Raw genomic sequence first — 22881 nt, 5'->3', positions numbered from 1 at the left:
CTGACAAAGAAATGATCAGTCTATAATGTTAATGGTAGGTTTATTTGAACAGTGAGAGACAGAATAACAACAAACAAAATCCAGAAAAACACATGTCAAAAATGTTATAAATTGATTTGCATTTTAATGAGGGAAATAATTATTTGACCCCTCTGCAAAACATGACCTAGTACTTGGTGGCAAAACCCTTGTTGGCAATCACAGAGGTGAGACGTTTCTTGTAGTTGGCCACCAGGTTTGCACACATCTCAGGAGGGATTTTGTCCCACTCCTCTTTGCAGATCTTCTCCAAGTCATTAAGGTTTTGAGCCTGACATTTGGCAACTCAAACCTTCAGCTCCCTCCACAGATTTTCTATGGGATTAAGGTCTGGAGACTGGCTAGGCCACTCCAGGACCTTAATGTGCTTCTTCTTGAGCCACTCCTTTATTGCCTTGGCCGTGTGTTTTGGGTCAAAGTCATGCTGGAATACCCATCCACGACCCATTTTCAATGCCCTGGCTGAGGGAAGAAGGTTCTCACCCAAGATTTGACGGTACATGGCCCCGTCCATCGTCCCTTTGATGCGGTGAAGTTGTCCTGTCCCCTTAGCAGAAAAACACCCCCAAAGCGTAATGTTTCCACCTCCATGTTTGACGGTGGGGATGGTGTTCTTGGGGTCATAGGCAGCATTCCTCCTCCTCCAAACACGGCGAGTTGAGTTGATGCCAAAGAGCTTGATTTTGGTCTCATCTGACCACAACACTTTCACCCAGTTCTCCTCTGTATCATTCAGATGTTAATTGGCAAACTTCAGACGGCCCTGTATATGTGCTTTCTTGAGCAGGGGGACCTTGAGGACGCTGCAGGATTTCAGTCCTTCACGGCGTAGTGTGATACCAATTGTTTTCTTGGTGACTATGGTCCCAGCTTCCTTGAGATTATTGACAAGATCCTCCCGTGTAGTTCTGGGCTGATTCCTCACCGTTCTCATGATCATTGCAACTCCACGAGGTGTGATCTTGCATGGAGCCCCAGGCCGAGGGAGATTGACAGTTCTTTTGTGTTTCTTCCATTTGCGAATAATCGCACCAACTGTTGTCACCTTCTCACCAAGCTGCTTGGCGATGGTCTTGTAGCCCATTCCAGCCTTGAGTAGGTCTACAGTCTTGTCCCTGACATCCTTGGAGAGCTCTTTTGTCTTGGCCATGGTGGAGAGTTTGGAATCTGATTGATTGATTGCTTCTGTGGACAGGTGTCTTTTTATACAGGTAACAAGCTGAGATTAGGAGCACTCCCTTTAAGAGTGTGCTCCTAATCTCAGCTCGTTATCTGTATAAAAGACACCTGGGAGCCAGAAATCTTTCTGATTGAGAGGGGTCAAATACTTATTTCCCTCCTTAAAATGCAAATCAATTTATAACATTTTTGACATGCGTTTTTCTGGATTTTTGTTGTTGTTATTCTGTCTCTCACTGTTCAAATAAACCTAACTTTAAAATTATAGACTGATCATGTCTTTGTCAGTGGGCAAACGTACAAAATCAGCAGGGGATCAAATACTTTTTCCCCTCACTGTAGAGGAGGTTCTCCCACAATAACGTGATTTGTACTGAAGTAAGTATTGGATTCACACACACCACCACTCTAATCCCATTCCACTACCTTTTCAGGCTTTTTAAAAATTATTATACTTACAAGACCCTCATGCTTGATTGAGAGAGCTGTTTTGTCTTGTAGTAATATGGTACCTGCCTGTATTTCCTTAAACCTGTTAATTTCGCAATTCATATCATTGAGAAATAAATATATTTCATAAAATCTTTTTTTGGCAAGTAGGTGCCCAACATAACACCAGGTGGTGGTGAGTTGAACACAGTCACTCATATATAGAGGTTTATAGAGCCCGTCTGCATTCTTGATTTCTGTAACTGTTAGCTTACGTGTGTAATATTGACATAAGCTCTGAAACACTTGTTTTGCAAACATGGTCCTATTTTATCAATTGCTGTGCTGATCAAATGGGCAGTTTATTACCTCTGTCAAATGAATATGTAGCTTAAAGTGTATGTGTGTGTTTGTATTTATTTTTGCAATAAAGATGGTGATGCTACAACAATACACATTTACAATAGGCCTATATCTAAAAATACTGATCAGAATTGGATCAAAGTGTCTTCCGGATGTGATGTTTTGCGCACTGTTCTCCCAATCTCTGCAGAGGGCATCAGAGTATAATTATTGTATTGCATTGACAGGCACGAGCCTGTGAATGTTGACCTGTTTAAAGGTCTTACTCACCTCGGCTACAGAGAGCGTGATCACACAGTCGTCCAGAACAGCTGACGCTCTCATGCATGTTTCAGTGTTACTTGCCTCGAAGCGAGCATAGAAGTAATTTAGCTCGTCTGGTAGGCTTGTGTCACTGGGCAGCTCGAGGCTGTGCTTCCCTTTGTAGTCTGTAATAGTTTGCAAGCCCTGCCACATCCGACGAGCGTCAGAGCCGGTGTAGTACGATTCGATCTTAGTCTTGTACTGACACTTTGCCTGTTTGATGGTTCATCAGAGGGCATAGCGGGATTTCTTATAAGCTTCCGGGTTAGAGTCCCGCTCCTTGAAAGCGGCAGCTCTACCCTTTAGCTCAGTGTGGATGTTGCCTGTAATCCATGGCTTCTGTTTGGGGTATGTATGTACAGACACTGTAGGGACGACGTCATCGATGCACTTATTGATGAAGCCAGTGACTGATGTGGTGTACTCCAAAATGCCATCCGAAGAATCCCGGAACATATTCCAGTCTGTGCTAGCAAAACAGTCCTGTAGCTTAGCATCTGCTTCATCTGACCGCTTTTTTACTGACCGAGTCACTGGTGCTTCCTGCTTTAGTTTTTGCTTGTAAGCCGGAATCAGGAGGATAGAATTATAGTCCGATTTTCCAAATGGAGGGCGAGGGAGAGCTTTGTACGCGTGTCTGTGTGTGGAGTAAAGGTGGTCTAGAGTTTTTTCCCCCCCTCTGGTTGCACATTTAACAAGCTGGTAGAAAGGAGGTAAAACGGATTTAAGTTTCCCTGCATTAAAGTCCCTGGACGCCTCTGGATGAGCGTTTTCCTCTTTGCTTATGGCCGTATACAGTTAATTGAGTGCGGTCTTAGTGCCAGCATCGGTTTGTGATGGTAATTAGACAGCTACGAAGAATATAGATGAAAACTCTCTTGGTAGATAGTGTGGTCTACTGCTTATCATGAGATACTCTACCTCAGGCGAGCAAAACCTAGAGACTTCCATAGATATCGTGCACCAGCTGTTGTTTACAAATATACATAGACCGCCACCCCTTGTCTTACCAGAGGCTGTTATATCCTGCTGATACAGTGTATAACCCGCCAGCTGTATGTTATTCATGTCTTCGTTCAGCCGCGACTCGGTGAAACATAAAATATGAACGTTTTTATTGTCTCGTTGGTAGGATATACGTGCTTGTAGTTCGTCCACTTTATTATCAAGCGATTGTAAATTGGCCAATAGTATCGATGGCAAAGGCAGATTAGCCACTGGTCGCCGGCTCCTTACCAGGCACCCCGATCTCCTTCCGCAATATCATTTCTTTCTACTGCGAATGATGGGGATGAGGGCCCTGTCGGGTGTCTGGAGCAAATCACTCTTGTCCGACTCATTAAAGAAAGATTATTCATCCAGTTCAAGGTGAGTAATCGTTGTTCTGATGTCCAGAAGCTCTTTTCGGTCATAAGAGACGGTAGCAGCAACATTATTTACAAAATAAGTTACAAACAATACGAAAAAACACACAAAATAGCACGGTTGGTTAAGAGTCCATAAAACGGCACCAATCCCCTCCGGCGCCATTACAGGGCATCTGTTGTTGTCACGTTCTGTTGTTGTCACGTTCTCTTGCATAATTCAACAAGTCTGTCAATAGCAGGATACCCTCTGTTGAAAAATAAAAACGCCTGGCTCTAGATAACACCTATCTAAACATACTTTACATGTTTGCGAGATCAGACATAATATCATATAATATAATCTGTGTTCTTTTTCGGAAGTTGCTTTCATTTCAGTGCATCTAATTTGTAAAAAATTTTACTGTAGTAAATTATTACTTTTTTCAATTCCACAAAAAATGAATATCCATCTTCTCTTTCTTGTGATGTAATTGTTGAGACGGTGCGTTAAATCCCTAATGAAGCTTTAGCGTTCTTATAGATTCAAGGGTAAGACAATGTATTCCATTGAGGCCATTTCAGCCATTACCGGGGTGTGTTTGACAGGTCATTACAAACATTTCCACAGTCGTAACGTTAACGGGGGAAAACGACAGGCTCAAGAAAGTGTATGAAACAGTCGCAGGAGTAAATTAAAGAAATCAATCCAGTGAGATTCAAGTGACAAGTGGATTTTACACCCCTCAAACACAGTAAATAGATGTCTGAAAAAAACAGCTCCTCAGGTGGGTGGGGCATGCGCGTTGCTAAGTAATTTGTCGGAGGAAATGCTCTCCGACAGACGACCGATGTCAGCTTGCAGGCATTTGGCCCGCCACAAGGAGTCGCTGGAGCGCGATGAGGAAAGCCCCGCCAGCAGTGCAGTGCTTTTACACCACTGCGCCACTCAGGAGGCCATTGAACATGTTTTTAGTCCAGGAGGATGTTCAATGTGGGTCTGTGCAGTGCAACCTCCACTTAGTTGCCATAAAGCTCTCTGAAATGAGTCATGCCATCTCTTGGTCTTTTCTTTTGATGCTTCAAGCTCACAGCATGGCTGGTCGGAGGACTTTGTCACGTGCTGTAGAAATGATTGACACCATCTGTTGGCCAATGAGCAGAGTTGGGATCAAATCCATCAGGTCGGATCAAGAAGTGAGATCAATTTGGATTGCTCGACATTTGGGGCGCTGGACATTTGGGGCGCTGGACATTTGGGGCGCTGGACATTTGGGGCGCTGCTCTGCTGTTACATGTGTGTGCCAGGGTGGCGATAAATTCCCTCTTGCAGAGCCCATCACCACCCTTAACCTTGGTCTTACCCCTAACCAGTGGACACACCAACAGTCCTTTCAGAAACTCCCTGCCCTATTGTGAATTGGAATTACACATGCCCAGCCGAATGAAAAACTGCTATGCACAGAGAGAGTCAAGGTTAAGCTCTCTTTGGCTAAGTGCAAATGGGCAGCCGTCCAATATAAAAAATGCAGTGCATACGACCCGATCCCGACCAGGGAATCTCCAGAGGGCATGACGAGACGGTACAGATATGACCAATAAATGTAATTTACAATACTCTATGACCTGTTACTCTCCGATTGACGTCAATGGACTCACATAATGGTCGTGTCCCAAATCGCACCCTATTCCCTATATAGTACACTACTTTTGACCGGAGCCCTATGAGCTTTGAATAGGGTGCCATTTGTGACACAGCCAATGATAAGCAGATGGTTCACTGACTACAATGCAATGCAAGGGGGAGCAATGATGATGTAGCATTCAGAGAGGTGTCTAGACTCTAAAGGGGTTTGATAGAAGTCACCGTGGGGGTCCACTGCTCCCAGGCAGATGGTGTCATGAATAGGGCTGTTGAGGTGTTGATACCGGTCTTATTGTGACCAGGGAAGATATGTTGTTAGATCAGACAAACTGGTGGTATTATGCAACATATCTCTGTTAGTCCTTTACTGTGACTATGATGAATGAAATACAAACTCCCCTATTAAGCAGCGATAACCCTGATTCTGTTTCAACTTTGGTTTTTGAATGCTAATGAGCCTTTGTGATGATATCTGATTGGAATTAGTCAAGCAAAACAGTACCCTGTGCCGTGCCACAAAGAGAATAGATAACACATGGGAGACATCTATGATATCTCGAACAGGCAGCTGCACAGACCTAGATCAAGCATATTCCTGGACTAAAAAGCACTTTCAGTGGACGATTTTCCATTGAACATGCTTTTTTAAAGGGGCAATTTGCAGTTCAAACAATAACAAATTGGTTACTGGAGGAAACAAATGGGTCTGGAGAAAATGTAACCACTCTCAAATTCATAGACAGAGCAATGGATGCATGGACTGACCATCCTTTTTATCAACATTTATTTTTAACCATGTTGTGAGGCTATACAGTGTTGGTTTCAAATTACATTGTTTACAAACAATGGAGTTAAACAAGCTTTCCCCTTTAAGTCCTGTTTTAAGTCCAGTAGGTTCAACGTGGGTTTGTCTTAGGTCAGAAAAGCGCTTTCAATTTCTCCAAAGTACCGTTTTTTTTGTCCTGGAGTAGGTTCAACCTGGGTATGTGCAGTGCAGTGTCCTCTAAATCACGATAAAGCTCTTTGAAATGGGAAAAGACTCACTGAAATGGGAAAAGACTCACTGAAATGGGAAAAGACTCTGAAATGGGACGTCTTTGTAATCTTTTCCCCTCTTTGATGTTTTCCTTCTCCCACAGGTAAAGCTGCGGGCGGTCTGAACCTGGGCAACTTCTTTGCCACTCACAAGGGCTACACCCGGCAAGGCTTTGACCGTCTCAGCACCGAGGGCAGCGACCAGGAGAAAGACGACGAGAACGACACTGACTCGGAGAACGAGGAGTACTCTGCCCCGCCTCCCCCCGTCGGCCCCGCCTCCTCCTCTTAGGATCCCCACCACCCCACCTCGAAGCCGTCCCACCAAATGCCAACCGACCCTTGGCTCCCGTGGTCAGGATGTACTATAATCCTGTGTGTATCTATGTTTGTGTTGGCTGCGAATCATTCCTATTTATTTGTGCAAAAAAAACATTCTTGATACGATGTGCCACTTTCTTTCTTTGTGAGTTAATGGGACTAGAGATTTTAAGTAAGAGAACACTGGTAGGTCGAAGAGTGATGCTTTTTAGAGTATAATTTTAACGGGAGGGAGGAAAGCGAGGGGCAGTTTTATTTTTATAATCAATTATCGACATAAATCTCTTCCACTGACAGTACTTAATCAACCAGATGCTTTAATGTTATGTTTTCAGGTTTTTTGGTCCAGAAACTTTGGTTGATTACTTTTATCTGTACATTTGTGCCTTTTTAATTATGTATTTTGCCTTTCTGCAGCACCTATATTATTACAAATGTGCCACATAATGGAAAGAGCTGCTGCTACTGTCAACTGTACTTAGGTTTCATTGTATCGCATTCAAGAGAAAGGATAAAAAAATATTATTATTATCATGTATCTAAAGCTGTATTTACGACATTTTCCAATCAGATGTAAGCCGTGTCTGATATTTATTGTGACATACTGAGGTTTTATTGCAAGAATACTATTTTCAGTAACAATGTTATTTGTGTAATAAAGTCTCTGCAAAGCATAACCTTATCAAGTCATTCACTGAGCAACAACCTTAAGGGAACGTTCCGGTTACTTTACCAAGGGGTTGCAACGTTCCGGTTACTTTACCAAGGGGTTGCAACGTTCCGGTTACTTTACCAAGGGGTTGGAACGTTCCGGTTACTTTACCAAGGGGTTGCAACGTTCCGGTTACTTTACCAAGGGGTTGGAACGTTCCGGTTACTTTACCAAGGGGTTGCAACGTTCGGTTACTTTACCAAGGGGTTGCAACGTTCGGTTACTTTACCAAGGGGTTGCAACGTTCGGTTACTTTACCAAGGGGTTGCAACGTTCGGTTACTTTACCAAGGGGTTGCAACGTTCGGTTACTTTACCAAGGGGTTGCAACGTTCGGTTACTTTACCAAGGGGTTGCAACGTTCGGTTACTTTACCAAGGGGTTGCAACGTTCCGGTTACTTTACCAAGGGGGTTGGAACGTTCGGTTACTTTACCAAGGGGTTGCAACGTTCGGTTACTTTACCAAGGGGTTGGAACGTTCCGGTTACTTTACCAAGGGGTTGCAACGTTCCGGTTACTTTACCAAGGGGTTGGAACGTTCCGGTTACTTTACCAAGGGGTTGCAACGTTCCGGTTACTTTACCAAGGGGTTGGAACGTTCCGGTTACTTTACCAAGGGGTTGCAACGTTCCGGTTACTTTACCAAGGGGTTGCAACGTTCCGGTTACTTTACCAAGGGGTTGCAACGTTCCGGTTACTTTACCAAGGGGTTGCAACGTTCCGGTTACTTTACCAAGGGGTTGCAACGTTCCGGTTACTTTACCAAGGGGTTGCAACGTTCCGGTTACTTTACCAAAATTCGGAAGTTTTCCAGTTTAACTGACTTATCCTTTTCGTTAAATATTTCTGAAGAAAATTTCAATAATCGAACTTATTCATTGAGAATGGGGTTGACATTGATTGGAGTTGTAATATTTTGGGCTTCAGTCAAAAGGACACCTAGTGGGTGAGCTGTAGAATATACGTTTGGTTGGAGGGACACCTAGTGGTGAGCTGTAGAATATATTACAGTGTCATGGGGTCTGCCTCTCAATGGTCTGTAGTGGTCCTATCCTAGTCTCCTGTTCTCTACCTGCATTAATATTATACGCTGAGTGTACAAAACTTTAAAGAACACCTTCCTCATATTGAGTTGCTGCACCACCCCCCCTTTTGCCCTCAGAACAGCCTCAATTCGTCAGGGCATGGACACTACAAGTTGTTGAAAGCGTTCAACAGTGATGCTGGCCCATGTTGACTCCAATGTTTCCCACAGTTGTGTCAAGTTGGCTGTATGTCCTTTGGGTGGGTGGACCATTCTTGATACACACGGGAAACTGTTGAGTGTGAAAAACCCAGCAGCGTTGCAGTTCTTGACACACCCCTGTCGCCTGGCATCTACTACCATACCCTGTTCAAAGGCACTTCAATATTTTGTCTTGCCCGTTCACCCTCTGAATGGCACACATACGCAATCCATGTCTTAAGGCTTAAAAATACTTATTTAACCTGTCTCCTCCCCTTCATCTATGCTGATTGAAGTGGATTTAACAAGTGACATCAATAAGGGATCATAGCTTTCACCTGGATTCACCTGGTCAGTCTATGTCATGGAAAGAGGTGTTCTTAATGTTTTGTATACTCAGTGTACAACAGAACAGGTGAAAGTTTAGGGTTGTTTTTCAGAAATTCAAGTTGGACAATACTTGGAGCGAACCAGGGTTTCTGGAAAACCTGGGAATTTTCAGAAAGTTATTGGATATTCCTGATAGGCAGGAAAGGATTTTCCGATCACCTGATAGGCATCCAGATCAGTGCCTATGAAGAAAATGAGGTTAGTAGAGGAAGTCCCCATTGAGGTGCATCCATTGACCTCAGTCATATGTTCTGGAGAAATTATAGAATGTATGGTTCATTCTTCTTTGCTATTCTCAACTACGATGATCTGGTTATACAGTATGTTGTAAAACGAGTTGTGAAATCATTATGTTTAATGATTGACCATCCCAAAGCAAGGGCAAACAGAATATATTTTTGCTCTCTTATTTTACCCTCGTAGAGGTCAAGAAGGCAAAGTCTGCGTCCCAAATAGCACCCTAGTCCCTATAGTGATCTACTTTTGTCTGAGGCCCATAGGTCTCTAGTCAAAGTAGTGTACTATGGCTGCGTTTACACAGCCAGAATAATTCTGATATATTTTTCACTAATTGGTCTTTTGACCAATCAGATCAGCTCTGAAAAAGATCTGACGAAAAAATATCTGATGTGATTGGTCAAAAGACCAATTAGTGGAAAAAAATATCAGAATTGGGCTGCCCTTGTAAACGCAGCCAAAGTACGAAATCAACATAGCCACAGTGATTGAAACTCTTTACCCGCTAATTCAATGGGTGCTGGTAATTCCCTGAACATTGATAAATGTCACTGTTGCTAGAGAAACATTACCAGAAACCGTAGGACATGATCAAAGACCAGATAGGACATGATCAGAGACGAGATAGGACATGATCAGAGACGAGATAGGACATGATCAGAAACCAGATAGGACATGATCAGAAACCAGATAGGACATGATCAGAGACGAGATAGGACATGATCAGAAACCAGATAGGACATGATCAGAGACGAGATAGGACATGATCAGAAACCAGATAGGACATGATCAGAGACGAGATAGGACATGATCAGAAACCAGATAGGACATGATCAGAGACCAGATAGGACATGATCAGAAACCAGATAGGACATGTTCAGAGACGAGATAGGACATGATCAGAGACGAGATAGGACATGATCAGAAACCAGATAGGACATGATCAGAGACCAGATAGGACATGATCAGAAACCAGATAGGACATGATCAGAAACCAGATAGGACATGATCAGAAACCAGATAGACATTTTAAAGGACTCTAGGGCTGCGTCTACATAGGCAGTCTAATTCTGATATTTTGCCAATAATTGGTATTTTTGCTAATAATTGGTATTTTGACCAATCCGATCTTTTGTGCGTAGTTGGGCAAAAGATCCGAATTGGGCTGCATGTGTAAATGCAGCCTAATTCTCCTTAATTGTAGGCTGAATAGTCAGAGGTCATGAGAAACTAGTTTGAATCAGGGTTGGGCTCAATTCAGAATTTTGGAATTGACTCCCATTCAACTCATCAGTTACATTTTTTTATTGAATAGGCCACATCTCACAGGATGTAGAATTTGAATTTAAGTGACAGGAAGTAGAATTTAATTCAGTGCAATTCAAATAAATTCCACTCAGTCATAGCAACACCCACCCGTAGTATACGCTCCAGTAGGTATATCTCACTGGTCATCCCCAAAGCCAACACCTCCTTTGGCCGCCATTCCTTCCAGTTCTCTGCTGCTAATGACTGGAACGAACTGCAAAAATCTCTGAAGCAGGAGACTTATCTCCCTCACTAACTTTAAGCATCAGTTGTCAGAGCAGCTTACCGATCACTGCACCTGTACACAGCCCATCTGTAATTAGCCCACCCAACTACCTCATCCCCATATTGTTATTTATTTTGCTCATTTGCACCCAAGTATCAATTTTTTCACATGACCTTCTGTACATCTATCACTCCAGTGTTAATACTAAATTGTAATTATTTTGCACTATGGCCTATTTATTGCCTTACCTTCATAACTTACTACATTTGCACACACTGTATAGATTTTCTATGAGAGTTTCATTAAATCTGACAGATCACACTTCCAGATACCAAAGAAAATATAACGTTTCTCTGGAAAGTGTTCATATACTCTTTTAACCTTAGTGCTTAGAATAGCCAATTATATATCCACTAACCATTTCATTTGTTTGGCTTTCTTTTGAAGGCCTCAAGGTCAACTTGAGGGTTAAACTAATGCATTCTGGGAAATGTAGTATTTTCCCCATATTGAACAACTTTTTTATTTTAATATTAACGAAATATAATAACTTAGAATATTCACATACAGGTTTCGTTTTCCTTGATCATTCATTTTAAGAGCTTGTCCTGGAAATAAAAATGTTCAACAATATTTGATATGCATATATATAAGATTTTTTTAAAAAGCAGACACTCACAGTTAGTGAGTGCATACATTTTCATACTGGCCCCCCGTGGGAAACGAACCCACAACCCTGGCGTTGCAAGCGCCTTGCTCTACCAACTGAGCTACACGGGGCCCCATGTTTAATGTTTTATATACAATATGTATATTTGTATAAACTACACCTAATATAGAATAGAAAAAGGCATTGAATTTAATTCAAATTCGAATTGCAATTCTGTATCATTTTCACTACTTTTCACAAGACTTGAATTGGAATTTATGAGGCATTCTCAATTCAATTCTGAATTGAGCCCAACCTTGGTTTAGATTTAGAAGAAGAAGAAAAAAACTTTACTGTCCATGATCTGGCAGAAATTGGAAATATTATTTTCCTTTTTGACCAAACCCCCCCCCAAGAGACAGACACACACACACACACACACACACACACACACACACACACACACACACACACACACACACACACACACACACACACACACACACCACTGAGGGGTTTGGAAACTCAGGGTTAGTAGCAGTGCAGCTCCCCGGCATAGTGTGCGTTAAGACAGGCAACCCAATTCTGATATATTTTCCACTAATTGGTCTTTTGACCAATCACACCAGATCTGATTGGCGAAAAGACCAATTAATGAAACAAATGTCAGAATTAGGCTGCCTGTCTAAACGCAGCCATGGAGAGCAGTTAGGAGTTAAGTGCCTTGCTCAAGAGCACAACTGCAAGGGCACAATAGCCCTCAGGTCCCGGCTGTTGTGAAAATTTTGAGGGTTAGACAGTATATGGCATCTTCAATTCCTAGACAGTGGAATCAATACTTTCATACTTTGTTTTCCAAATTTGCTTCTACCCATACTTGTGTTTTTGAGGCTTTGGGAGAATGATGCCTCTTTTTCCCGCCCCTTAGTGACGACATACAAATGACGCTTTTTTGTTCTTGGGGCGTATTCATTATGCCAGTTTTGTTGCAAAACGTTTCTTAAACGGAAGCACACTGAACGAAATGGGGAGGGACCTACCTGAATTTGTCCAATAGAAACTCTCGTTTTGCTCTATTTGCTTTCTTTTGGTTCTTAACGGTAAACGGTTTTCGCAATGAATTAGCCACATTGGAGTGGAGTTTAGTCCGCTAGTAATGAATACGCCCCTGGTGTTTTGAGATTTTTAACGCTAGCTGTGATAGCGCAAGATGAAAAACCCCATGCAGAATTGGTAGAGGAAAACTGCAAGACACACTTGGAATAAGGTAGCTAAATCAGCATCCCTGCTAGTAACAGTGTTGGACAATGTTGGCTACAAACTAGCAACCTTTTTTCATTGCACACACAGTCAGCAAGGTGTACTACTGTGTAGTTGGCTAGCTAGCTAAGCTGTTCGTGTTTCAGAAGCCAAGCAGGACTAACTTACTCTAAAGGCATACAGACTCGACTAAGGGCGATTCATATTAGATAAGGTAAGAGACATTTAACACATTCTACATTAAGCTCACTAAGCCTAACATAAGAAGGGGAGGCATGCGTGCTGGCCAGTGTTAACAAGTCGAAGCTAGACATTTGGCAGGAAGTACGAGCTAACTGTGCTAGCTAACGTCCTTAGCCATGGACTGGGCTAACGTTAACTCGCGAGGTGATGATGTTGTACCTGTCCGGATGGAGGAAGACCGATGAGTCATTCAATCATTTTATCTCATGAAAAGCTTTTTGAATTCCCCATTCAACTAAAAAATGCTAGCTAACTAGCCATAAGAACATTTAGAGAAGTATGTCATCCAACCCAATGCTGTTGTGATTTTAGAACTATCAACGTCCTTTTCCGTAGCCAAGTGAATGTTTGATTGTAACGTCGTTAATATTATCTCACGGTCTGTGTCAGCTTGTCATCAATACATTTGGTAGAAGCTGGTTTACTAAGGGAATGTGAATGGAAAGACAGAGAAAGTATCAGACCCAATGTCAGTCTTATTATTCACAGACTAATAACCCTGATCAGAATGCATTTCCAGGACACAGTCAGAGAACTGGTCAACTATATTGAATACATCTTCCCTAAACCCCCATGCAGTCTGGCCTAGTATACACTACCAGTCAAAAGTGTGGACACTTCCTCATTCAAGGGTTTTTGTTGATTTGTACAATTTTTTACATTGTAAAATAATAGTGAAGACATCAAAACTATGAAATAACACATATGGAATCATGTAGTAAACAAAAAAGTGTTAAACAAATCAAAATATATTTTATATTTGAGATTCTTCAAATAGCCACCCTTTGCCTTGATGACAGCTTTGCACACTCTTTGCATTCTCTCAACCAGCTTCATGAGGTAGTCACCTGGAACGCATTCTTAAAAGTTAATTTGTGGAATTTATTTTCTTAATGCGTTTGAGCCAATCAGTTGTGTTGTGATAACTGTTCAGATGGGACTGTGTGAATCAGGCCTTCATGGTCGAATTGCTGCAAAGAAACCACTACTAAAGGACACCAATAAGAAGAAGAGACTTGCTTGGGCCAAGAAACACGCGCAATGGATAGTAGAGCAGTGGAACTTTGTCCTTTGGTCTGGAGTCCAAATTGGAGATTTTTGGTTCAAACTGGCGTGTCTTTGTGAGACGCGGTGTGGGTGAACGGATGATCTCCGCATGTGTAGTTCCCACCATAAAGCATGGAGGAGGAGGTGTTATGATGTGGGGGTGCTTTGCTGGTGACACTGTCTGTGATTTATTTAGAATTCAAGGCACACTTAACCAGCATGGCTACCACAGCATTCTGCAGTGATACGCCATCCCATCTGGTTTGGGCTCATTTGTTTTTCAACAGGACAATGACCCAACACACCTCCAGGCTGTGTAAGGGCTATTTTACCAAGAAGGAGAGTGATGGAGTGCTGCATCAGATGACCTGGCCTCCACAATCCCCCGACCTCAACCCAATTGAGATGGTTTGGGATGAGTCGGACGGCAGAGTGAAGGAAAAGCAGCCAACAAGTGCTCAGCATATGTGGGAACTCCTTCAAGACAGTTGGAAAAGCATTCCAGGTGAAGCTGGTTGAGAGTGTGCAAAGCTGTCATCAAGGCAAAGAGTGGCTATTTGAAGAATCTCAAATATAAAATATATTTTGATTTGTTTAACACGTTTTTGGTTACTACATGATTCCATATGTGTTATTTCATCCGATGTCTTCACTATTATTTTACAATGTAGAAAATAGTAAAAATATAGAAAAACCCTTGAATGAGTAGCTGTGTCCAAACCTTTGACTGGTACTGTACATATGGTCCACACAGAAAGGAAAACTCAATCAATCAGTAGCTACAATACAAACCTTTGCCTAAGTCCAACCAACCTGGAGACCTTGCCCTTGCATTTCAAGGTTGCACTTGTTTTGGATTGGGCATCATCTGACTATCCTGGGCTGATGGTAGCATCCTGGTCGTGCTGTGAGTGACAGGTTGTTCCAATGACAGATGTCAAGTCTGAGGGCGGATGGAAGGTTGCATGGTGGTGTGTGTGCCCAGGCTGATAAACCGTGTGTCCCAAATAGCACCCTATACAGTACTTTTGACCAAAGCCCGATGGCACTGTATAGGGAATACGGTGCCATTTGGGACACAGCCAGTGTCATCCAGACCTGTTTATCTGTCTGTTTATTGAACAGACTAGCAGGTGGTGGGAGGTGTGGGTGGAGTGACGACAAGGCTAAAGCAGTCACTGACGTTTGAGTGGGAGGCTACTGTTATTTTATTGTTGCTCTTTAATTATTTGTTATTTTTCTATTTTCCTTTCTTTTTTTTTTGACAGTTTATTTAGTAAATACTTTCTTAACACTTATATTTCTTAACTGCATTGTTGGTTAAGGTCTTGTCAGTAAGCGTTTCACTGTAAGGTCTACTACACCTGCTGTGTTCTGCTCATGTGACAAATTAAATTTGATTTGATGTCAGCGAAACTGTGTGGTCTTACCTCTGTCAACCAGAAGAAGGAGAATGCTGCTAAATGCACATTGTCAGCTAAATGCTCTATATGGAGCAAGTCTCAATTCAAACTAGCCATCTGAAATCATAACGTTTGACCTCTAGCCTATGTTCATTTGTGTTGAAAGTCACTGATAAAATGTAAGTCCTTTCTAGATGACAGCTAAGGGTAGGCTACTTCCTAGTCAGGTGAAATGATGTCAGCTAGGCCTAGTCGACGTGGAAACAAGTTCGGAAGAAAAACGGATATAATCGGTCGATTGTTACGGGCCTTGAACAACATAATACACATTACTGTTAATAAACAAGGCTTTTTTTGGCTAGTGTTCAACCTTTGGAAAGTATGTCATACTCTCCTGTTATAAATCCAACATGAACTCTTTCACTTCAGGTGACTGGCTAGCCGCTGACGCATTTGTGTCCCAGTTCAGCTGTATGCCTATGCAAATCACTCTGTTGCCTTTCTATGCATTGGCTGTATTCAAATCAAATCAAATGTTATTGGTCACATACACATATTTAGCAGATGTTATTGCGGGTGTAGCGAAATGCTGAACTGAACTGTTGAACTGTTCCTAGCTCCAACAGTGCAGTAGTATCTAACAATTCACAGCAATACACACATCTAAAAGTAAAAGAATGGAATTAAGAAATATATAAATATTAGGACGAGCAATGTCTGAGTGGCATTGAATAAAATACAGTATAGTACAGTATATACATATGAAATGAGTAAAACAGTATGTAAACATTATTCAGGGTAAAATGAGCGCACACATTTACGTTGCACACGTTGATAGTTAGCTACCTTTTTAGTTCTTCAAAAGAGCAGTTCTTGAAAGGGCATGGTTTTCCCAGAGCTGTCAACAGCCTGGGATATTTATGGTGGTTGAATTGGCTCACACTTCTTGTGGGCATTTGTAGAGCTACAACGACCCTGGGTGTATTTCACTCCAGAAATCCAATATTAAAAAAGAAAAGGCCTATGGCATGAATAGTTAGGATGATAATGTATTATGCAGACAATTTTGCTGCTAACACAGATCTAGCTGTAATGTCATTTAATTCAACCCCCCCCATCTCCCTCTCAATGTCTCTTCACTGAATTGGGTCTATTCATTTGTGCCATTTTGGCAGACAATCCCCTCCATTTCATTTTTTACTTCAGTGGCATTCCTCCCTAGCCTTCCACTCTGCTCGCTCAGACATGAGGATTACTCGGCTACATCCGATAAGTACCCAGTGAAAACTTCCAAAGTGTCTGTCATCCTGCTGCGGTTAAAGGGAGGTTCTAAGAACAGCACATGTCACGGTCTGACCTTCCCTGTAATCTGGGTTTCACATTCACTGTCTCCGCAATGACGTGACCCTGTTTGATAGCCCGCCCTGCTTCTTAATCAGCGCGAGCCGGGAGGACAGCCGTGTGCGTCATGTTTCCTTGCCGTCTTCCACTTTGACTGTGTGTGTGTGTGTGTGTGTTCTGTATTATGCTCACAATATGACTCGTGGAGGATAGACAAGTTCAAATATCCTTATTGGCCTCCAAAGATTTGGGCCTTTGTGATAATTGATTTTGTGGTGGACTCAAATAAAGCACTGAAATGTGTGTGTGTTTTAAGGCAAGATAGCAAGAGGACAACAACAACATGCTGGGCTGTAAGGAACAGGACGGGGGGAGCGTGGCCCCAGCTCACTGGCTGTGACCCTCTAACGGAGTACCGTAACCCAGCACCCGGCTAGTGCAAGTGGACATGCAACAGGGATAAACCCATTTCCTCCCCATCAAGCTCTCTAAACTACCCCCACCCCCTTCTCAGGGGGGGCTAGTGGACCGTTTTGGGCACCAGACAGGCAGGCTCTGGGGTAGGGGAGAGACGGAAGAGAGGGTGGGGGGATAAAGTTCTGTGGGGGCTGGGAAGTGAGGGGAGTGAGAGGTGTGGCATCTGGGGGGGGGAGCGTTGGGGGAGTGGGAGAGAGAGCAGCAGGAGGCACAGGGCCAGCCACAGCCAGGTCTGTGGTGGAGAGGGACCCCTGCCCCAGGACTCCCAGGGTCCCCAGCCACGACACGGCCCAGCCATGTCTAAAGGAGGTGAGGCTCCGGACGGTGGCGAACACCCGCGCTTCTTCGTAGGCTGCGACGACAACGAGGGCGAGGAGCTGCTGGACCCCGGGCGGGTCATGGGCTACGACTGCCTCTACGAGAATGTGGAAGAAGAGGAGGAGGAGGAGGAGGACGACGAGGAGGACGACGAGATGTATGATTCGGTGAGTTGAGTTGCCCATAGAGATCATCATAGTGACTGAAGATAAAGCCTCTGTCTTTATAATGAGAAGATCATACAAGTGAGATCAAAATAGGCACAATTGAGACTGCAGGGGAGGCACTTGATTCTGCACTAAATTGAAATTATGGCTTTTGATATAAGTCCATTTTAGGTGTAATATGAGCACATATAAAGTTACTTTCCAGGTTCTGAATTGAGGAAAGGGTTCACACACAACAAAGTGAATCCTCACTCTGTTGAAATCTTCACACAGACTGTTTCATAGCGTTTATGGAGCATCAAATAGTGCAACTTCATGGAAATGAGAGATTTATGCCACAGTACTTTTATAGGATTTGATCGGGATTTGGCTGACATGTTGCAGTGGAAATGTGATCTCATATATTTGCATTGGGCGTCTCTCTGCACATACTTAATTTATTCAAAGTGACATGTCTGTCACTCCAAACACCCAAATTAATTGCTTTCCATTCTAAAGCTTGTGATGGTTGAACATTCTTTTTTGAATATTCTTCTTTGCTGAATATTAATTCAGTTGTTATATAACTGTCAATGACTTGTAATACCGTTACATCTACTTTATGAATAATTCATCGGCTTACATTTCCAAACTCAATTTTTTTTTTATGTTCCTTGAACAATCCTAAATAAAATGGTTGGTTTACAAACCTTTCACAAGTTATACCATACCATACCATACATAACAAATGTGTTGTACCATTGTCATGCACAGTAAGATACTGGTATGATGACATAGTTAAAAAAAAACTGACCCAGAGTGGACAGTCAGATAGCTGTCTAGGGAGTGTCTCATTAGGCAATCTACCAACTGACCCACAGTGGACAGTCCCATAGCTGTCTAGGGAGAGTCTCATTAGGCAATCTACCAACTGACCCACAGTGGACAGTCCCATAGCTGTCTAGGGAGAGTCTCATAGCATCAAGTACCTCTCCCCTCCCTAATCTGTATTGATCTCAAAACAAACCAAAAGGTTGTCTCCTGGGAATTGGCTTTCACCTGTCCAGTTCTTTCCCACAAGTGGAAATGACTAAAAGAAAACAAGGCGAGGAAAGCGCTTGAGACTATTGAGATGCACCCATTGGTGCCTATTCCTCAATCTCCTCTCCCTAGCGAGGGAGGCACATGAGACTATTGCGTTGCACCAGGGCTATAGGCTGTTCCAATACTCTATAGCATCCTGTATAGGCTGTGTTCCAATACTCTATAGCATCCTGTATAGGCTGTGTTCCAATACTCTATAGCATCCTGTATAGGCTGTGTTCCAATACTCTATAGCATACTGTCCTCATCACCTTTCCTTAACCCCTATTCCTCCATCTCCCCTCCCCTAGCCTCCTGAGAGGCAGATCGTGGTGGGCATCTGTGCCATGTCCAAGAAGTCCAAGTCCAAGCCCATGAAGGAGATCCTGGAGCGCCTCTGTCTGTTCAAGTACATCACGGTGGTGACCATCGAGGAGGAGGTCATCCTCAACGAGCCCGTGGACAACTGGCCACTCTGCGACTGCCTCATCTCATTTCACTCCAAAGGTGAGCGCTGGGTTACCATGCACTTACGCATGTGTGTATCAACAAACACACAAGCGCATAAACACACACACACACACTGGGTTACCATGGACACACACTGGTTTACCATGGACATGCGTGGACACACAAACACAATTACAAACAAACACAGTAGGGATGTGACAAATGTACAATGTTTAAATGGCGATTTTGTTTCTTCTGTTTTCCGTTAAAACAATAAGAAAAATTCATCAAATTCCACATGAATTCACAATGCAGATGATCTACATCGTGCTTCCTGTGGAGAGGGAGGTAGAACATGTGATCATTTATGCTGATCTTGCTTTTCACCAGAGTGGCGCGTGTAGGTTGTTGTTGTCGTCCAACACAAGTCATCAAACCGGCACTAGGCTACAGTCAAACAGCCTCCGTGTGGCTAGTTATCAGGAGATATCTAGGCTAATAGATGGAAGGCTAGTTATCAGGAGATATCTAGGCTAAAAGATGGAAGGCTAGTTATCAAGAGATATCTAGGCTAATAGATGGAAGGCTAGTTATCAGGAGATATCTAGGCTAATAGATGGAAGGCTAGTTAACAGGAGATATCTAGGCTAATAGATGGAAGGCTAGTTATCAGGAGATATCTGGGCTAATAGATGGAAGGCTAGTTATCAGGAGATATCTAGGCTAATAGATGGAAGGCTAGTTATCAGGAGATAGCAAGGCTAATAGCTGGAAGGCTAGTTATCAGGAGATAGCTAGGCTAATAGCTGGAAGGCTAGTTATCAGGAGATATCTAGGCTAATAGCTGGAAGGCTAGTTATCAGGAGATAGCTAGGCTAATAGCTGGAAGGCTAGCTATCAGGAGATATCTAGGCTAGTTATCAGGAGATGATTTCTGCTCTCGTAAAAGCCTGAGTTTTCTGCACGTTAACACTAGGAGCTTATTACATAAAATTGATCAATTGAAAGTGTGGGTTCACAGCTCCAATCCAGATGTGTTGGTCATTACTGAGATGTGGTTAAGAAAGAGTGTTTTGAACACTGATGTTAACCTTTCTGGTTATAACCTTTTTATAACAGATCTTCCAAAGGTGGTGTAGTGGCAATCTTTACCAAGTAACACCTTCAGTGCTCGGTTGTCTCCACCAAGTCTGTCCCCAAACAATTTGATTTGCTGGTTTTAAACATTCAACTTTCAAATAGCTCTTTGTTGACTTGCTGGGTGTTATCGTCCTCCATCAGCACCGGCCTGTACCTTACCTGCCCTAAGCTCTCTCCTGGACCCTTACACTAAGTCTGAATTTGTCCTGCTAGGTGACCTAAACTGGGACATGCTTAAACCACCCGACCAAGTCCTAAAGCAATGGGACTCCCTAAATCTTTCTCAGATTATTACCGATCCCACATCTCACGTTATCCTCACAAATAATTCTGATAGGTATAAGTCAGGTGTTTTCTGTAATGACCTTAGTGATCACTGTTTTACAGCCTGTGTTCGTAATGGCTGCTCAGTGAAATGACCTGTCCTGATTTGTCATAGACGCTTGCTAAAAAACTTTCATGAGCAAGCCTTCCTTCATGACCTGGCCTCTGTAAATTGTTATAGAATCAGCTTGATCCCCTCTGTCGAAGACGCTTGGATCTTCTTTTTCTATATTTTCAGTGGTTAGGAAACACGCCCCCATAAAGAAAATGAGAATTAAAAACCGTTTTAGCGCCTGGTTCGACGGTGATCTGGCAGAGTTACTCCACCTCAAGAATTACATTTACATTTTAGTCATTTAGCAGACGCTCTTATCCAGAGCGACTTACAGTTAGTGAGTGAATACATTTTAATTTTCATACTGGCCCCCCGTGGGAAACGAACCCACAACCCTGGCGTTGCAAGCGCCATGCTCTACCAACTGAGCTACAATTCCATTTTGCGAAAGGCTCGGCACACGCATACTCAGGCTGACTGGCTCTTGTTCAGGCAAATGAGATATAAGTGCACTCAGGCCAAAGTTAGTTACTTTAAGGAGCAGTTCTCTCTCTGTGGGTCTAACCCCAAGAAGTTCTGGAAAACGGTGAAAGACCTGGAGAATAAACCCTCCTCCTTACAGCTGCCCATGTCCCTTAATGTTGATGATGTGGTTGTTACTGACAAGGAGCACATGGCTGAGCTCTTTAATCACCACTTCATTAAGTCAGGATTCCTATTTGACTCGGCCACGCCTCCTTGCCCATCCAGAATTTCCTCATCTCCCACCCCTTCTAATGCGACTAGCCCCGATGCTCCTCCCTCTTTTTCCCCTGCCCCGCTACAAAGTTTCTCCCTGCAGGCGGTCACTGAGTCTGAGGTGCTAAAGGAGCTCCTTAAACTTGACCACAAAAAACCATCTGGGTCAGATGGTTTAGACCCTTTCTTCTTTAAGGTTGCAGCCCCTATCATCACCAAGCCTATCTCTGACCTTTAACCTCTCTCTCCTCTCTGGGGAGGTTCCCATTGTTTGGAAGGCAGCCATGGTGCGTCCTTTATTTAAAGGGGGAGATCAAGCTGATCCTAACTTTTATAGGCCCATTTCTATTTTGCCCTGTTTATCAAAAGTATTGGAAAAACTTGTCAATAATCAACTGACTGGCTTTCTTGATGTCTATAGTATTCTCTCTGGTACGCAATCTGGTTTCTGCTCAGGTTATGGATGTGTCACTGCAACCTTAAAGGTCCTAAATGATGTCACCATTGCCCTTGATTCTAAGCAATGTAGTGCTGCTATTTTTATTGACTTGGCCAAAGCTTTTGATATGGTAGACCATTCCATTCTTCTGGGCTGCTAAGGAGTATTGGTGTCTCTGAGGAGTCTTTGTCCTCTCTCAAAGAGTGCAGTGTATAAAGTCAGAACATCTGCTGTCTCAGCCACTGCCTGTCACCAAGGGAGTACCCCAAGGCTCTATCCTAGGCCCCACGCTCTTCTCAATTTACATCAACAACATAGCTCAGGCAGTAGGAAGCTCTCTCATCCATTTATATGCAGATGATACAGTGTTATACTCAACTGGCCCCTCTCCGGATTTTGTGTTAAATGCTCTACAACAAAGCTTTCTTAGTGTCCAACAAGCTTTCTCTGCCTACAAAACAAAGGTCATGTGGTTTGGTAAGAAGAATGCCCCTCTCCCCACCGGTGTGATCACTACCTCTGAGGGTTTAGAGCTTGAGGTAGTCTCCTCATACAAGTACTTGGGAGTACGGCTAGACGGTACACTGTCCTTCTCTCAGCACATATCAAAGCTGCAGGCTAAGGTTAAATCTAGACTTGGTTTCCTCTCATAATCGCTCCTCTTTCACCCAAGCTGCCAAACTAACCCTGATTCAGATGACTATCCTACCCATGCTAGATTACGGAGATGTAGTTTATAGATCGGAAGGTAAGGGTGCTCTCGAGCGGCTAGATGTTCTTTACCATTCGGCCATCAGATTTTCCACCAATGCTCCTTATAGGACACATCACTGCACTCTATACTCCTCTGTAAACTGGTCATCTCTGTATACCTGTCGCAAGACGTACTCGTTGATGCTTATTTATAAAACTCTCTTAGGCCTCACTCACCCTTATCTGAGATACCTACTGTAGCCCTCATCCTCCACATACAACACCCGTTCTGACAGTCACATTCTGTTAAAGGTCCCCAA

General features: G+C 43.1%; 2 protein-coding genes across 16 annotated transcripts in view; both read left to right on the top strand.

Moving 5' to 3' along the window:
• The window catches only part of pam (peptidylglycine alpha-amidating monooxygenase), a 125467-nt gene extending 118133 nt beyond the window's left edge, over positions 1-7334 (top strand). For all 4 annotated transcript variants that reach the window (XM_041897385.1, XM_041897381.1, XM_041897386.1 and 1 more), the window contains one exon: positions 6441-7334. In XM_041897385.1, coding sequence (XP_041753319.1) covers positions 6441-6628 — 188 coding nt within the window. In that variant the 3' untranslated portion in view covers positions 6629-7334. The remainder of the gene's footprint in view (positions 1-6440) is intronic.
• A 9891-nt stretch (positions 7335-17225) lies between these two features.
• ppip5k2 (diphosphoinositol pentakisphosphate kinase 2) overlaps positions 17226-22881 on the top strand; it is a 78684-nt gene continuing 73028 nt past the window's right edge. For 5 of the 12 annotated variants that reach the window (XM_041897377.2, XM_041897380.2, XM_041897374.2 and 2 more), the window contains exons 1-2: positions 17344-17660; positions 19034-19229. In XM_041897377.2, the coding sequence (XP_041753311.1) occupies positions 17472-17660; positions 19034-19229 (385 nt within the window). In that variant the 5' untranslated portion in view covers positions 17344-17471. Of the gene's footprint in view, positions 17661-19033; positions 19230-22881 lie in introns of all 12 variants that reach the window. The other 7 variants (XM_041897379.2, XM_041897371.2, XM_041897375.2 and 4 more) reach the window with 3 other exon arrangements.

This window comes from Coregonus clupeaformis, chromosome 15 (assembly GCF_020615455.1).
Source record: "Coregonus clupeaformis isolate EN_2021a chromosome 15, ASM2061545v1, whole genome shotgun sequence".
NCBI lineage: Eukaryota > Metazoa > Chordata > Actinopteri > Salmoniformes > Salmonidae > Coregonus > Coregonus clupeaformis.
This window is presented reverse-complemented; position numbering and strand designations above follow the sequence as displayed.